At 35.8% G+C, this 19,004-nt stretch overlaps 2 protein-coding genes across 5 annotated transcripts in view; both read right to left on the reverse strand.

The window, feature by feature from the left end:
* Positions 1–4,904, reverse strand: part of Il31ra (interleukin 31 receptor A) — a 105,986-nt gene extending 101,082 nt beyond the window's left edge. For 2 of the 3 annotated variants that reach the window (XM_005392691.2, XM_005392690.2), the window contains exon 1: positions 4,453–4,904. The gene's annotated coding sequence lies outside the window, so the exon portion shown is untranslated. Of the gene's footprint in view, positions 1–2,081; positions 2,150–4,452 lie in introns of those variants that run through there. The other variant, XM_013518468.1, reaches the window with a different exon arrangement.
* A 3,354-nt stretch (positions 4,905–8,258) lies between these two features.
* Positions 8,259–19,004, reverse strand: part of Ddx4 (DEAD (Asp-Glu-Ala-Asp) box polypeptide 4) — a 58,316-nt gene continuing 47,570 nt past the window's right edge. For both annotated transcript variants that reach the window (XM_005392694.1, XM_005392693.1), the window contains 5 exons: positions 13,980–14,125; positions 10,748–10,847; positions 9,405–9,675; positions 9,105–9,215; positions 8,259–8,442 (listed from right to left, as the gene is read on the reverse strand). In XM_005392694.1, coding sequence (XP_005392751.1) covers positions 8,359–8,442; positions 9,105–9,215; positions 9,405–9,675; positions 10,748–10,847; positions 13,980–14,125 — 712 coding nt within the window. In that variant the 3' untranslated portion in view covers positions 8,259–8,358. The remainder of the gene's footprint in view (positions 8,443–9,104; positions 9,216–9,404; positions 9,676–10,747; positions 10,848–13,979; positions 14,126–19,004) is intronic.

Genomic DNA, 19,004 nt, shown 5'->3' on the forward strand with positions numbered 1-19,004 from the left:
GAAAGGAAAAGGTCATGAGGCAGCCAGAACCTTGACATTTATTGAGGAAAATGGTGAAGGGATTATCGGATGACTCAGAGGGCGGTGGCAGTCTTCTGTTGATCAGGACAGTGGGGAGAGATGGTAGGTTAATAAAGAGTTTGTTCTTTCCCCAAGGTGAAACCCTTTTTTATTACTACCTGGTTCTCCAGGAACCAGGATGTCTTCAGCTGATGTAATCTTGCTCTGGGGTGTCACAGCATCATGGATGTTGAGGTCTCAACTGTGACCAGAGGCACACGGAGTTATGTTTCCACATACCATACCTGTTGGGAGCCGTTTAAGCTGGAAAATAATTACACGTGCACGATGAAGCCAGCCTGAGAACACGGGAGCTCCTCAGAGTAAACAAGCCCCTGGGAGTAAACAAGGCTTCCTAACTTGTTAACTGGTTGCTGGGCAGTGAGACAAAAAGTTAACCAACCTCTCCAGGGTATAAATAAACGCTCTACTGTTTTGGGGAGTCCTCTTGCTCATCAGGCTATCTTCTCTTTTCTTTATTTTCTAAATCCTCCCGCCGTTTTCTCCTGGGGATCACTGAGACACCACCGAGTCCCACACATAACCAGCTCCCTTGGCAAGATACTAGGCCTTGGAAAAGCCCTAATCACAATTTAATTATGAAATTATTTTCTCCCCAAAAATGATATAGAATGGCCCTCAACAGTTTCAGTCCATAGTTGGCTGGCTCCAAGGCAGGGCAGTGTGGGAGACGGACATGGCAGAGAACAAACAGCTTATGGCAGGGTAGGCAGAAAAAAGCAACAGCACCAATTTTACTCCCCACCCCTTTTTCTGTAGTTGTTGCTCAGAAATCAAAGCAATGGAGACTAAAAAAAACACAAAGAATTGATGAAATGGAGAGCTGGTTATTTCAAAGAATAAGCAAAACAGACAAAGCCTTAGCCAATCTTACAAAAAGAAGATAAGACACAAATCAGGCAATTAGAAATGAAAAAAGTGAAATCACAAGACACCCCCCAAAATCAAGATTAGCAACTGCTTCAGAAACCTATATGCCAATAAACTGAAGAATTCCAATGAAATGGATAGATTCCTACATACATATGAATTACCCAAAGTGAATCAGTAAGATTTAAAAATCCTGAATAACACAGTAGCAAGCAGTGAAAATGAGCAGTAATTAAAAAAAAAACCTACCAACTAAGAAAAGTTCAAGACCTAAGAGATTTACTGTCAAATTCTGTAAGAACATCAGAGAAGATCTAAAATTAAAATCCCTCAAACTCTTTAATGAAATTAAAAGGGAAGGAGTACTCCGAAAGTCATTCTTGGAAGCTAGCACTACCCTGTTCTAAAACCAAACAAGGATCCTTTCAAAAAAGAAAACTACAGGCCAATCTCCTAAATGAAGACAGATTCAAAAATCCTCAACAAGATACTGGCAAACAGAATGCAACAAAGCATCAACAAGATCATACACTATGACCAAGTAGGCTTCATCCCAGGAATGCAAGGATGGTTCAATATATACAAATCAATCAATGTAATACATCACAAATAGAAGGGTAAAAACCAGAAGAACATTTCAATAGATGTAGGAAAAAAAACCTTTGACAAAATCCAATGTCTGTTCCTGATTAAAAAAACAAACAAAAAAAAAACTGAAGAAAATAGGTATAGAAGGATCTTATCTTAATCTGATAAAAAAAATATATGACAAGCCTACAGTGAATATCATATTAAATGGGGGCAACTGAAAGCTTTCCCTGTAAAATCAGGAACTGCTGAGGACCAACTTGACATAGTACAGATCAGGCAATAATTAATATTAATAAATTGGCACAAAAATAAATTGAGAGTCTGTCGTAGACCTACATGACATGCAGCAAGACCCCTGGCTGGTTTAAGGACAGGTTAATCTTTAAGACAACAGCCAGAGCCGAAGCTAGCAAACAGTCTGTGAAGTCCTAGTGCCTCAAAGCAAGATAAAAGGGCAGCTGAGGACCTCGATTCATGCAAATTCCATCTAGCTCAGTAGCTGCAGTTAGTAGACAACCAGGTTACTAGTTAATGCTGACCTGTTCCTGTGTGCTTTTCCAAAAATGTATTTTCCTCAATTCTTGAACCTTGACTGCATCAGCAATTCACCTTCACTGCTTCCTGCAGCCCATCAGCATACCCCTAAGGAAGCTGTACACCTATTAAAAGCCAAGAAACACCATGCCTTGTGATCCCAGTCACTGAGCTTTGACCATCTTGATGCATGTTGTAACTAAAATGTATGTTTTGTCTGTGTTTTAGTCTGTCATTGCACTTCTGAACAAGAGATTGGTGGTCCTCAATCAGGGCCCCACTAAGGAACAAGACAAGGATGTCCACTATCACTCTGCTTCAACATAGTCCTCAAAACATTAGCTAGGGCAATCAAGCAAGAGAAAAAAAATAAAAGGGATACATATGGCAAAGGGTAAAGTGCCATTATTTTCAGATGATATGGTCCTCTACCTAGAAGACACAAAAATATCATCAAAAGACTCCTAGAATTAATAAGCAAATTCAACAATATAGCATGGTAAAAATTAATACATAAAAATCAGTATCATTCCTATACACGAATACTAAACTCATTGAGAAAGAAATTAGGAACAATACCATTCACAATAGTACCAAGAAAAATCAAATACTTAGGAATTAACCTAGCCAATGAAAATTATATCATTTAGTAAAAGGAGAGCAAGGACATCAGAAAATGGAAAGACAATCCGTGTTCCTTAATAAGCAGAACCAATACGTAAGTCAAAATGGGTATGATGTATGGATTTAACACAATGCCAATCAAAATACCAAGGGCATTCCTCACAAATCTAGAGAAAACAACCTTAAAATTCATATGGAACCAGAAGAGTCCCAGAACAGCAAAACCAACTCTGGCTAACAATTCTGGCAAAGCAGAGGGTATCACAGTTCCAGAATGAAGTTGTATTATAAAGCTACAGTCATAAAAACAGCATGGTATTGGCACAAAAACAGACATATGGCTCAATGGAAGCAAAAGAACTCTAGGTACATTCTGTTACTTTATCTTTAACAAACTGTCCAAAAACATGCATGGGAGGAAAGATAGCCTCTTTAATAAATGGTGCAGGGAAAAGTAGGTATCTATATTCAGAAAGATTGAATCTAGACCAATGTATCTCACCATATACTAAAGGCAAAATGAATCAGAGATCTTAATGTGAAACAGAAACAATCTGTTGGAGGATAAAATAGGTAAAACTCTTGAAGACATAGGCATAGGGAAGGACTTTCTGAATAGAACCCCCCCAACAGCAACAACACAAGAAATAATACTAAGAATCAATAAATGGGATCCCACCAAATTTAAATGCTTCTGTACAGCAACCAACCAACACAGTGAAAAAACTATCTATAGGCTGAGAAAAAAATTTCTTTCCAGCTATTCCTTGGAGTATTAATATCTAGAATATGTACAGAACTCAAAAAAATTAGACCCTCCCCAAATAAAAGACCCAGGCAGAAATTGGGCAACTGAAATAAACACACTTCTCAGAAGTACAAATGCCCCATAAACACATTTTAAAATGCTATCTCTGGCCATTATAGAAATGCAAACTAAAACAATACTGATATATCATCTTAAAGAATGATATCCAGAAATCAAATGATAACAAGTGCTGGTGAGGCTGGGGGGGGGGGACCCTTCTACACTGTTGGTGGGAATGTAAACTAGTACAATCACTACGGAAATCAGCGTGGAGATACCTCAAAAAGCTAAAACTAGAAATTGCATTTAACCCAATTCTCCTACTTGTAGGTATCTTCCCAAAAGAGTTAAAGTCATCATATTACAATGATGCTGTATGTGTATGTTTATAGCAGCAAAATTTATAATAGCTAAAAAAGGGGAAAGGGGACCAAAAGTTGCAGGGCATGGGACTGGAGGAGAGGGAAAGAGCATGAAAGAAAAAAGTTATGTGCAAGTACCAACTTACTATGAGGAATGTAATCATTATATACTGCAAACACGTATTAACAACAACAAAAAAGTAAAACAATTAATTACTCAGGGACTAAAGAATTTACTTCAGCTGCCAGCTGTCACACTTGGTGCAAATCTCATTTGTTCACTTTTCAGTGTTAGTCTCGCTGCACGCCTTGTAACTCCTGTCCTCTCAACATGAGATTGCTCACTCATAGTACCATCTACTTCTAGAGCTGCGGTCTTAATCTGTAGTGCTGAGACTCTATATGGGTCCGTATCTCTGTTGGACAAATTCATAAATCATGAGTTTTTTTATATAAAACTTGAGTCATACGTTATACAACAGCATTAGGAACTGCAGTTCTAAAAGGGGAACCCGGCAACAAAACCAGAGACCCATGGTGCCAATCATTCCCCACCGCACACACACCGCCACCGCCACTCACCTGGATTCAATCAGCCTGAGTTCCTGGCTGCATGAACTCTTTTGCAACACCTCAGTCCCCCAGATCCTACCTCCCCAAATTCCTGCTGCAACCCCGGAACCCAGGAAGGCTCCCGCAGCCAGGTCTGTGAGTGCGGAAGGACCGCAGGGTCAGGGACGTCCCTGAGCACCGCCTCCGCGAGCCCGGGAGGCTGACGGAAACAGCTTCTCTGGACCGCAGCTCCAACGGTAGCTTTGGAACCCAGCAGCCGCCGGGCTGCCCAAGCTTGGCTGCTTCCTGGCTAGAGCCTCACAGCTAGGGATTGGGAAACTTCATTCTGGATACTAAGAAAACAAAAGCTGTGAAAACGTGGCCCAGTCCAGTGCAGGTTCCATCTCAAGTTGGACACAGCATACACAGTCACTGGCAAGTCGCTGAAGTTTTAAAGGGATCCTGAGATGCTCCAAAAAAATAAACAGGTACTTTTTCAATACATTTAAAAATCAAGGTCACAGCAAACAATGAAAAGTTGCTGTCATCCAAATAAGGGCAACAAAGAGGCAACTACTCAGACAAGTGAAGCTACAGGAAAAGGGGAAGGGTAAGCTCACCAGTACTGCTCTCCTGTATAGAAATGTAACCAGTGCTTAACAATGAAGTCAGAAAAACCACTTCTAAAGCGCCCTAAACCTCAGGGACAGGTAGAGTAGATAGGTTATTCACCCTGTGTGAAATCAGGTCCATCCTCACCTTTGTTCCCTACTACACCACCATTGTTCTGAAAGCCCTGTTACATACCACTGGTTCTTCTTACTTCACACTCCCAGCTGCATAGTTTGGGCCATTCTTTTGCTCCCATTACAATGCAAGGATTCAGGAAGAAAAACTACCCTCATCAGAAAAATTAACCTTACGGGGACTTGGAACAGAATTAGAGAAAGGACATTAGACTAAGAGATGAAGGGGAAAGACACCAAAATGGGACAGATCACTGAATCTGAGTAAAGTGAACCCTGAGCTGCATTAAATATATATACAACTTGTCAAATGATGAAGGCTTAAGATTTCTGAAGCTAGGCAATGAGGGGAAAAGGCTGTGTGAAACACTGATTTCTTAGCTTAAATTTTATGAATTATGGAAGTACTAAGAAACAGAAAACATATATATATGGGGGAAAAATAAGATAGCTCCTGGGCATGGTGTAAACCTGGCTACTTGGGAGGCTGATGCTGGAGCAAATTCAAGGCCAACCTGAGTGACTTGGCAAGACCCTGAAAAAGCTAGCTCATTAAGACAGTGCTCCTGGGCTCGATCCCTATACAGGAAAACAAAACAATGGACAAAAAACCCTACCAGAACATAAGATAGATAGGATATAGACAACTGATTCAACAGTTCTGGAAATCTACACACACACAGATCAAAAAAGGAAAGATAATGAAGAATGTGTTAACTGGCCCATCATCCAGTGATTATTTACATAAATAAATGTAAACAATGGCTACTGAGTTTCACTTTTAAATAAACTTATAGATAAAACAAAGGAGACTTTATAGTTATGTCAGAATGCAAATGTTAACTCTGGAACAATAAATGTGTAATTTATAGATGTTACAATGTAAACAGAGAAATGGAAGAAAAAGGGTACTTTTTTTTTGGCTTTTCTCCGGTACTGGGAATCGAACCTTGCACTTGCCAGGCAGGCGCTGTGCCACTGAGCTAAATCCCCAGCCCCAAAAAAGGGTACTTTTAATGACATCTCACAAAGTACACTTACTTCAAAGGTGAGTTAAAGACAGGTAAGTTAAATCCTTACCAACCAAGCAGAAAGTTAATATATCTCTAAACATGCAGACAAAAATACATGTATATGTGATAGAAACAGCTAGGAATGGTTAAAGGTGATTGATAATAGAATGTGGGGTGGCAATTTGGAAAAGAAGGGGTAAAAAATATTCCTTTCCATTATAAACATTCCTCGGATTTTATTTTCTAATCTTAGATATGTTATTTTGATAATTTTTAAAGAAATCATTCAAACCTGTACCTAGAGATGGAAAAATAATTGAACATAAAGATATTTTCAATTAGTCTGTAATAGTCTTCAGATTATGCATGATTTTTTATCTTTGTATTGACTCAGAAATGCATTTGATGGGAGTTTGATAAATCAAGTAAAATAAAAATCTTAAAAAGTAATCAGGATAGCTATGACTAAGGAGCTTTGAGAAAAAGAAAAAAAAATGCTCTTTGTAAACAACACAAATTAGAAAAAATATTTTAAATACAGATATTATAAATAACAATGTAAACATTTTCAATCTTTCCCAGACTCATTACAGACTGAAATACTTCCCAGACTTTTACTGAACTTCCAAGTTGTCTATGTTTGTTGTGCATTCATCTATCATATTCCTACACATCCACACAAAGAACCACAAACTGATAAGCAACTAGTCATAGTAATATTTGTCTATTTTTCATTTATACACACACACACACACACACACACATATATATATACATATGTATATATATCTGTTCACTTTTTCCTTTGTGATTTCTGTCTTCGGAGCTTAAAAATTCACCTTTATTTCCAATTCAAAGGTTTTTAACACTGTATTTTATAGTCTGAATTTTTTATAGTTCACACGGAATATTGAGTATGGCAGGGGATAGGCATCTAATCAATTATTCTAATACTATCTGTTGAATACCCCTTTACTTTTGCATATGTGAATATTTATTAACTAAATTCATATAGCACGATAATACCTTGGGGACTTGTATTAGACACTAGTAACAAACTCATCATTTTTGCCTCAATATTTACTTTTTTTGTTTTTTTTTTGTTTTGGTTTTTTTTGTTTTGTTTGGTTTTTTTCCGGTTCCGGGAACCGAACTCAGGACCTGCACTTGCCAGGCAGGCGCTTTTGCCACTGAGCTAAATCCCCAGCCCCTTGCCTCAATATTTAAATTTCACTTGTTTCATGTCAATGTTTGAGATGGTTCATTTAATAATTTATATTCTGGGCACAGTAAGTTTAAGATATGGAATGGTGAACAAAAAAAGATAGGGTTCTTTTCCTCATCGACTGTAAAATATGAATCAAAATCATGGCAAGAGTGAATACCACTAGGTTTGAGTTTTAAGACATTTTCATTACATCTGTGTAGCAGGTATGTTATACATTAATATTTACTTTGTGTAAGACTTTTTATTCACTGCATTGGTTTCACAAGATGAAATGTATCCAGAACTGTGATATTTATAACAAAAAAATCAAACAGGCACTTGGAAAACTTAGAAGAAAATGCTTCATCTTTTATTTCCAAGGAAAGGGCATGTTACCAAAAAAAAAAAAAAAAAAAAAAAGAAGACATTTGTTATGCCATTGAGTACAGAGCTCATGTTGCAAACATGTAACTGTTTGCAATACATATCTGATGATCTAAAAATCAAAATCACCTTGACAGGCTTCAGTCTTCCACTGTTTCATAAAAATCACATTATAGTGTTATCACATTATAATGACACACTACTGCTTTAAAGGCTCAAGTAAAATTGAGACCCAATAATTTTTAAGCAAACGTTTATCATATTTTACTGTTTTTATAGAATGAATAAACATACTAACACAGCACTTAGACATGCAACTTGTTTCAATTGCCTGAATATTCTAGAAATAAGCAAGACATTTAGATTGCTTTAATATTTCCAGTTAACGCCATTTGTATCAGTAACTGCAACACTGAACATTTGAGTACTAGTCAAAAAGGATTTTTTAAAAGACAGGACAACAGAATGATAGGAGATACAAGAATGTCACGTTTCATATTTCTGTTTAAAATTTAAAAATCAAAACGAGTGTCTTCTCCAGCATCAAAACTGTACCAGAGATTTGAACTATATTTTTTTTTTAGCTCTAATCCCATGACTCTTCATCAACTGGATTGGGAGCTTGTGAAGAAAACCCCGCTGTATTCAAAGTGTTCTTGCCCTGGTAATTCTTTAAAAAAGAAAGAAAAATTTAGGTTATGACAGCTTTAAAGTTACATTTCCCAGGATGAAGACAGGAACTCAAGCTTTCCACCTTCTCTGCCCCAAATGTACAGACTTTCATTCTCACTAAATCTGAATAACTTGACAAAAGGCTCGTACCAAACTGGAAGTCTAAATTGCACAAAATAATTCAAGATTTTTAAGCCACTAGTTTTGCTAAGTGGAAAAACTTAATGTTATACTTCAACAAATAAATATAAACATTTAAATAGTATGCTCATTGCATAAAAACTAACATGAAGACTTGCAGTCTCATAGCTCTAGTATTTCTGTCTTAATGTGGTCACATTCTTTAAAATTAAAGAATTAAAACTCTCGCAAGGTCCTGAGTTTGATTCCCAGTAAAAAAAAAATTAAAATTCTGAAAAAAGCTCAGGACATCCCACATTATAATTTAAAATTGCCTATACATTCAGAAAGGAAGGATGACTGAATATAACAAAGTTAATTCCTTGCCTTTAAAACCCAAAAATATATATGCACATAAAATTTTATAATTTACCTTCTAGATGTGAAAATAATGGTATAATTACTGAATGTTAATAGTTAACAATATCAAGCACAACATTTTAACTGGAAGTCAAGTTCTGAGTTTTTCCCCTTACTAACCTTTCTAGTGTCAACTGATGCAAACACATTTCCTCTTGTACTACCACTGAAGCCAGGAACATATGTACTAAAGGCAATTTCTTCCAACCATGCAGGCACATCCTGTTGAGCCTTTAAAAAAATTCATACGCAACATGAAGTCTCAAAAGACTGGAAGAGTTTGTCTCAACAACAGAGAAAACTATCCATTTGATTTTACAATTTTCAAACTTATATCTGGGTTCCTGGGTTGCCTAGGATGCACAAGGCCCTGGATTGATCCTCAGTATCACCAAAAAAAAAAAAAAAACTAAAACTTACATCTGACAGTACTTTCACTAGAGGCTGGGCTAAATGATTATCTGATTCTGGATCAAAAAAAGAAATAGCTCTTCCAGTATTCCCACAACGCCCAGTACGCCCAATTCGATGAACATATTCATCAACGGTGGAAGGAAGATCAAAATTAATAACATGTTGGACATTTTCAATATCCAGCCCTCTGGCGGCTACTGAAGTAGCAACAAGAACGGGGCACTTTCCACAGCGAAAATCTCCAAGGGCCTGCTCTCTCTCTCTCTGTTCCCGGTCACTTGAAAGAAAAGGATGCTTGTATTAGAACTACTTTTTCAAATAAATATTACTAAAGTTCAATATATACATTTTAAATAACAAAACAGCAGAATTTAGTATTAATGTACACTCTTACATTCCAAATACCACACTAAATCCTTCTAAGCCCCAATTTTATCTTCACAATACTGAGCTGGAACAATTAACCCTATTTGCAGATGATGTACAATATAGCTAATATATAGACATCAAATATAACAAAGGTCAAATGCTACCTAGTAATAATCCCTTTGCTTTCTAGGTTTGACAAAAAATATACAACTATTTTGTTAGGATACTTTCTCATAAAAGATAAAGTAGAGTTTCTAAAGTACAATTTCAGAGTTCTACATACCCAGTGACACTTTAGATCCACTAGTAAGGTACCAAATCAGCTTGGTTGATATGACATTTTTAAGCACTTGCCACCATCAAAAATAATCCCAAAGTGAACAAAAAAGGCCAGGCATTAGAAAGATTAGAGTGAACATAAGACATACTTAGATAACCTAGAGATTCTTAAGTGAAATCTCTTAAAATGCTCCCACCCCCTCATAATAAGAAGCCTAAGGCAGACTTCAACTCGACCATGCTCACCATTTGGTTCCTATAAAAACCAAGAATGAAAATAAAGAATAACACCTAAGCTCTCCTAGGTGCACTGCACTTTCCTGGGGCAAGGAGAGAAAAATAACAAAAAAAGGTAACAGTTGAGATCTTGAGAGAATTTTGAATCCTAATCCTAGGATTATATCATATTCGTTAATAGTTATGTGCTGCTTAATGATGGAGACATGTTCTGAGAAATGTGTCATTAGGTTATTTCATCACTGTGTAAACATCATACAGTGTACCTTACACTCTATCATTTACATAAACTTACACAAACTATCACACATGACATTAGTAGATATAATTTTGGTGGGCCACTACCATAAATGCCATCTGTCACTGACCAACACACTGTGTGGTATATGACTGTATATATATTAGTTTTCTTTAATGCCAAATGAAAGGCATTCTCCTACTAGGAATCATGTGAATTTACTTACCCATGAATACTTGTAGTCGATACTTTTTCTTGACAAAGAAAGGTTGCAATAAAATCTGCTTTTTTCTTAGTTTCAACAAAGACCATAGTTCTTTCATCACCTACAAAACAATCACATGATTAACATTAAAACAACAAATTTAGAAAAAAGATAAAGGAGCATGTCTGAGTAAGAAACTGTCTCATCCACCACTGTACTCACAGCAGCTAGAGCTTATTAGCTTGGTACACAAGAGAGTCAAATGGTTCCCGAATGGATGAATGCCAAAGACACAGAGATAGGGATTAATTTCCTAGTTTAGAGATTTAAAAAACAGCTTGCTTGGTCTCCTCTTCAACTCAGGATATAAAGAGTTAGGGAAAGATAAATGATGACTGCCTATTAACTCTTAGTAATTTCAAATGTGTTTCAGTCCCATTCTTCCTTCCCTTTCATTTTACATAAATGTATTTGCTAACTCTACTTCAAAAGATAATCAAATCTTTTATTCTGCCTTTGTTGCATGAGGTGTTTGTAACAGTGGCATCAGACCCAAGGCTGCTGCTGATCTCTATAATCCATATTCCAACACTATCTTTTAATTCATAGTCTTTCATCCCCAAGATATGTATCTAAAAAGTTAAATGACAGCTTTAAGTCCAGGATCTTAACCATTAAGAAATATATACCTATTACATTACTATTCATAACCACTATCCCATCCCATCAGCTCATTTCATTCATTTATGTATTTGATAAACATGTAGTACCCACGGGACTTCCATCATTATTCTAGGTGTTAGAAAACAAAAAGTCCCTGCTCTCATGGTAGGGAGACAAATAAATATTATACATTAAGCCTTAAAAAGAAAAACCAGAAGGATCAAGATAGAAACAAAGATAATGAACTGTATAGATACTGGGGAAAGAGCAGAGGCAGAGAGAAGAACAAGAATATAGGCTCTGAAATATTAAGTGTTTTCATGCTTAAAAAAATAACAAAACAATACTTTCTGGGTAGAGTGAACTGCAAGTACAAAAGCAACAAGGCAGAAGTGTGCCTGTTGTATGTGAGGAATAGTAGTGACCAAGTAAAGTGGGTAGGGTCAGCAAGAGAGAGGAGTCTTAAAATGAAGTCAGGAAAGTAATTGAGACCATGTCATGTAAGGCCTGGAAGGACACAGATATACTATTTTTACTCCACCAATATACTATTCCATTACTCCCTGATGGGAAGCTATGGGGTTTTGAGCAAAGAAGTAACATGATCTTTGCAGTTATTACAGTCTAGATATATGATGATGGTAGAACCAAGAGGACTATACTAACAGGTCACGTGTGTAATCACAGAAAGAACTCAAAGATGACTCCAAGGTGATGTACCTCAGCAAAGAGAAGAATGTAAACTAATACTAACTCATGTTTACCTTAGGCAACCAAGCTGAGAAATCAAAAGGGCAATTTGTTCCCACAGTAATATATGCTAGATTTTTAAAACATCATTTTATACTTATTTAAAGTAATGAGTTTATGTTTTATCAAAAACTATCTTTCATCAGTTTTGGAAGTTATTCAACAAGTGACCAATGCTAAAACTGATTCATGAGACACAGCCAGATACATACCACTGTTATGCAGCTTAAGGCATGGTCTTACTTTTCTTCTATGTCAGTGAATCTCAAAAAACAGAAAAAGAAAATTTTTCTTCTAAACTAACTCCTAACATCTTACTTGTTCCTCTGATAATTAAAGGTCATAAAATCTCTGATTCTCAATAATTTAAAAATTAAAATTATAAAAGATAGTTGGTTATACTTCTGGAATAATGAAACCTATGCATTTTAAAAACAGCAGGTGAAAAATTAGCAAAATTATGTGAAAGACCAGGAAAGGGGATAAATTATATGAACAAAAAATGTAAAATTGATGGTACACACAAGAACAATGAACACTGAACTACATAAAATTTAAGTTTAAATAATTCAGAAATGTATCAATAGTGGCCATATATAGTGATTTTTTCTCTGAAGGGGAAACTAGCACTTCTGAGAAACTCTCCTTGAATTATTCCCAAAGTAAATTTGATTCCACAGTTTATATTTTGAAAATCTTTTTTTTTTCTTTTGTCTTTTTGAGACAAGGTCTCGCTATGCAGTTCAGGCTGGCCTTGAGCTCACTTTGTAGCCCAGGCTTGTCTTGAACTCTCAATGATCCTCCTGCCTGAGCCTCCCAAGGGCTGGGATTACAGGTGTGCACCACCACGCCTGGTTTATATTGGAAATCTTAAGGTAACTCTACTAGAAATATGTTCTAACTTCAGCAAAACCATATATAGTACTCATCTCTTCTATACCTGAAGCTTCGGCTGATACCAAGCAAGTCCCTTGATCTTTCTGATTTCAATTTGCTCAACACTACAATGAGGATAATGACAAAACCTACCTCATAAGGTTGTTTTGAGAATTAAATAAGTTAACACATACAAACCAATTAGTCCTGTCTAAATCACCTTTCCTTCCATGTTTTCCTTTTGCTCATTATTAGAACCAATTTCCTGCCTTTTTTAGTCTCTTGTCTGAACACTGACATTCAAAAAGAAACAGAATGACTAAAGTGGGATATTGTAGATGGGAGAAATTATAGCACACAAATAGACTGAGAGTCTGTGAGGTAACAAAGTGACCATATAAGAATATATTTCTAATCTCAAAGTTATATCCAACAAAAAATACTACTTTCTTTAAAAATGAAAATAACTTAGGGGATATAGAAAAATATTTCTCAAAGATTCTGTGAAGGACAGAACTAGACCTCAAGTCTCTCCCAGCTCTGAAATTCTTTAAATCTATGAATATGAAGACTTAGGAAAAGAATTTGCTGTTGAGATAGCAAAAATGTGTAAAAATATGTTAATATTAAGCCTTCCCACTTTTTATTTTAAAGAAACTAGTACAAAAAAAGAACAATAGCAAAATGCAAACAACACAAAGCAAATGTACACTTCTGCTGTAGTGAAATATTGTTAAACTAAATCTCAAATCTCTCCTATATTCAACCTTTATGGAAGATAGATTTTATATACAATTTACACAGAAAATTGATCAAAGATTTTCTCTAAAAGAGCTTTGGAGAAGAGTAAACAAAACAAACTTATTAAAAGCTATACCAAACAATTCTTTAGAGATTTTTAAAAATTAGGCATTTTTAAAAAATAAAAATCATAACAGAAGATAATCATATTAATATAAGATACCTGTATTTTGTAGGATTTCGACAAGTTTTTCTCTTTTTGAGTACTGGCCAACTTGGAGAATGGTCTGCTGAACATCTCTGCATGCTCCACCCACTTGTCCAACAACAACAAACAAATAATTCGACTTTAAAAACTCCCCAGCCAACCTTGAGAGACAAAAAGATAATTCCTTAGCTTATACTTTTCCATTCATGCTCATGATATTCACTGAAGTCCTACAAGTGTTACCCTATATATTAATTAGGCAACAGATGATAAGAGTGATGATAAAATAAGGTGGTTACTTATGTCATCCAAGTATTATTTTCAAGGATAGAGATACTGTTGATATTTTACAAAATGTATACTAAAATATATAAAATATATTACTAGGAAACAAATGTTAAATTATAGATACAATAATTCCCCATGGATTTGCTGTCCATGAAAAACTATATACAATTTATATGTAATAGAAAAGTATAAACTAAAATAAATATCAAGTACAAAACCCAGGAATTTTTTAATAAAAAAATGTAGAAGCAGGCACAAATCAGACTAAAAACACCCTTCCCCTACCAGAGCAAGCAGGCCTTCACTGGAGGAGCAGCAACCCCACCCTACAAAAGTAAGCAGGCCCAAGCCCTATGAGCAGCACAGCACTCCTTCAAATACCACAAGCAGGCTCACCACAGCACAACCACACCCCTGATAAAAGGGCATGATCACCTACCAACTCCAAGCTGGCTCCACATCTCTATGGTAGGGAACAGGATGAAGACCAGCCAACCAACCTGATTCTAGACAAGGACAACGGCCAGGAAGAGAAGGGAGCAACCAGAACCAATGACTGCAGACATAAAGTCCAACAGCACACTGGAACCCATGCCCTGCATCCAGCAGAGTCCAGAGACCTGATCGCGTTTCCGTCTACCAAGAGGAACAAGGACATACACAGTAACCACAGTGTGGGAGGGACAGATAGACAAGCCTGTGATACAGGGAGAACAGCACAAAAACCCACAGGCCCTAAAGCCAGGCACAAAAAAACAGGACTAAATGGGTGAGACTGGAGATCTTGAAAAGAAACCACTCATTCAAAAATGCAGGAATTTTTTTCTCTGACTCAATCTTTCTTGATTTTTCTAATTTGTTGTTGTTGTTGTTATCTTTCCCTTTCTGGATTTTTGGAGCATTGTGAGTTTTTTCCTCCCTTTTTGTTTTCTTCTTTTAATTTTTTTCTTTTTCTCTTTCAACTTTTTTCTTTTCCTTTTTTTTCTCTCTTCCTTCTTACCTTTCTCTTATTTCCTGAGGTTTACCTTTTCTTTGTCTTGTACCTTCTTTCTTCCTGCAACTATTCTCTAACACTATTAATTACCTTTTACTCTTCAATAGGACCCCCACACATAAATTTTTCTCTCCTCCTTCTCATAGTCCACTGATTAATTTTTAAATTTTGCTTTTTTCATTCTCCAGTTACCCATGTGCTCTGTCTTTACTAGTATAACTACTAAACTTTATAAATCTCTAGATTGCTGGTTAACATTATGCGACTGCTGTTGAACTCTGTTCTATTGTTAGTAAAAATAAAGTTGTTTTATCTAATAGATATTTACCATACATCAATATGTTAATATTTGGTTTGTCTTAGTGTTCATATTATAATGATAGATCTCTGTTCTATGGTTAAGGGTGGTACATTATTGGTCCCTGGAGTGTGTCAATATTCAGTTTGTATTTGACACTATAATTGATGATGAATTTATTGCTCTATCCAAGGTGACATAGCTGTTCCCATTAATTGGTTTTCTTGGGATGGCACTATCAGGACTGCATTGGAGTTATTAACAGTACTATGACCCACTCCTGGAAAAATGAGTACTGAGCTCAATATGCTGCAAACTCAATTTCCCAAGTAAATTGCAGTGGTTGGATTCTAGGACACAGACAAAGGCCAATAATTAACCACCCAATAGACATTAGCTAAAGAGGTCTCGAAACAAAGCTTCCCACTACATCAACCCACAAGTCTCAACACAAATAAAAAACACAAACATGAGAAGAGAGGTCAATGAAATCCTCTAAAAACTCTCAACTTCCCCAAAGCTGATCCATGGACATAAAAGGGGAGAAAACCAAAAGCCACACACCGGAATTATTTCAAATGGTATCAGAGGAGATAACAAAACAGATCAATAAGGTATCTGGCAAGCTCACAGAAGATATAGGTAATAAGATATTAGACAAATAAATGATCAGTGAATCTACAAAAGACACGAATAAAAAGTTAGATGGGTTCAACAAAATGAGGCAAACATGAGTGATCAGCACAGAAAAGAACTGAAGAGTCCATAAAAGGTTCCAAGTAGAAATTGAGAAGATTAAAAATTCTCATTAAGTATGGGCAGCAGATTGATGTGAGGAAAAAGTATCAGAACTAGAAGACAGGGCTGTTGTCAGTGACCAGGTAATGAGAGATACCATAAAAACAAAAAGAGAACTTGAAAAATGGATCTAATAGCTCCTAGCTAAAGCAAATAAGATAGTGGTACCTGGGTTCCCAAGTTTAATTTGTTCCACAATTCTGAGAAAGATGGCCGCATTCATTCACATGGAAAAGATGGCTGTAGACGTGTTTATCACCTGCGGCAAAGTTTACAAACAGAAGCAAAATTTTGCCAAATGCTTCTGTTTCGAAACTAAATTGTTCCCAAACAGAAGTATTTGTGAACCAAGGTATCACTACAGATTAATCTAAGAGACCATGTGAATGGTCTCAATTTTCCAATGAAAATACAAAGACAGGCAAAATGTATCAAGAAAGAAAATCCAATGGTATGCTGTATACAAGAAACACATTCAACCCAAAAAGAAAACTCATGTAGACTAAAAATCAAACAATGGAAAAAACACCAAAAAGCAAATGTAGCTGTCCTATATTGGGACAAAGTGGACTTCAAGCCTCTGATCAACAGAGGCAAAGAATGTCACCGCATACTGGTTAAGGGAACAATCTAACAGGAAGGGATAACAATTATTAACATATATGCACTGAAGGAGGGCACATCCAACTTCACGAAACAAGAACTACTAGACATACAAGAACAGATACACCTAAATGAAATAACAGTGGGAGACCTCAATATCCCACTATCACAAATACATCATAGCGTTCCACCCAACAACAGTATGCACATTCTTTTTGAGCAGCACATGGAACTTTCCCCACAACAGGCCACATATTAGCCAAGAGAGCAAGCTTAAGTAAATGCAAAACAATTAAAATTACACAGTGCATATTATCATTTCATAGCATAATGAAGTTAGAAAAAATGACAAACGAAAAATGTTAATTATCCAAATGTATGGAAACTAAGTAATACATTCTTAAATAAGTGGTTGGTTACAGAAGAAATAAAGAAATGACAATTTCTAGAACTAAACAATAATGCCAGTACAACATACCAGAACTTCAGCAACCCAATAAAAGCAGTCCTAAGAGGGAAGTTTATAGCTGTAAATGCCCACATCATAAAACAGAGTGAGCCCAAGTAAATAACCTAACCATCCACGTCATGGTCTTAGAAAAACAAGAACAATCCAGTCCCAAAGCTACTACAACAAAGGCCATTATAAAGATCACAGCAAAAATAAATGAAATTGAGACCAAAAAAAAAAAATTAAAAATAATTAAATAAGTAATGAAGAGTTGGTTTTTTGAAAAAATAAAATAGATCCTTTGCCAAACTAATCCAAAAAGTAAAGGCAGAAATCAACGTAATTAAAAATGAGAAAGATGAAACACAACATACACTTGCAAAATAAAACAATTATTAACAACAACTTTGCAAACCTGTACACCAATAAATTGAAGACTTTAGAAGAAATGGATAGATTCCTAGATACATATGAATTCCCAAAAGTAAACCAAGAAGTTTTTTAAAACTCTGAATAATCCAATAACAGACAATGAAACTGAAGCAAGAATTAAAAACCTACCAACTAAGAAAAGACTGGGTTTAGATTCTACAAAAATATCAGAGAAATTCTAACACTAATACTCCTCAAGATTTTTTTACTGAAATTAAAAGGGAAGGAGGACTCCCAGAGTCATTCTTGGAAGCTAGCATTAAAAGGATCCAACCAAAAAAGAAAACTATAGGCCAATCTTGCCAATGAATACAGATGCAAAAATCCTCAATAAGATACTAGGAAACAATGCAACAAATCATCAAAAAGATCAACCCATGACCATACAGGCTTCATCCTAGGAATGCAAGCATGGTTCAGCATATGCAAATCAGTCAATTTAATATATCACATAAACAGAAGCAAGGACATAAATCACATCATCATCTCAACAGATGAAGAAAATGCCTTTGACAAAGTCCAATAATACTCGTAATTAAAACCCTGAAAAAAATAGGTATAGAAAGACCTTATCTCAGTGTGATAAACACAACATACGACAAACCTACTGCCAACATCACATTAAATGAGGGAAAACCGAATGCTTTCACTTTAAAATCAGGAATAAGACAAAGATGTCCATTATCACCATTCCACTTCAGTGTAGTCCTTAAGACATTAGAAAGAGTAATTAGGCATGAAAAAGAAATAAAGGAGTACATATAGGAAAGGAAGAAGTCAAATTACTATTTGCAGATGATATGACCCTCTACACAGAACACCCCAAAAAAATCCACTGAAAGACTCCTATTAATAACCAAATTCAGTAATGCAGCAGGATACAAAATCAACACACAAAAATCAGTAAAATTCAGTAATGCAGCAGGATAAAAAATCAACACACAAAGATCAGTAACAAAAATCAGTAACAATGAACCTACTGAGAAAGAATTAGGAAAAATAAAACATACAAGATAGCACCAAAAAAATTTTAAATATTCAGGAATTAACATAAAGAAAACAAAAATCTCTATCATGAAAACTACAATATTCTTGAGAAGTCAAAAAGGACATCAGAAAATGGAAAGACATCTCATGTTCCAGGATAGGCAGAAGAACCAATATAGGGGCTGGGGA

Source organism: Chinchilla lanigera, unplaced genomic scaffold (genome assembly GCF_000276665.1).
Source record: "Chinchilla lanigera isolate Chin_1 unplaced genomic scaffold, ChiLan1.0 scaffold00045, whole genome shotgun sequence".
Taxonomy (NCBI): domain Eukaryota; kingdom Metazoa; phylum Chordata; class Mammalia; order Rodentia; family Chinchillidae; genus Chinchilla; species Chinchilla lanigera.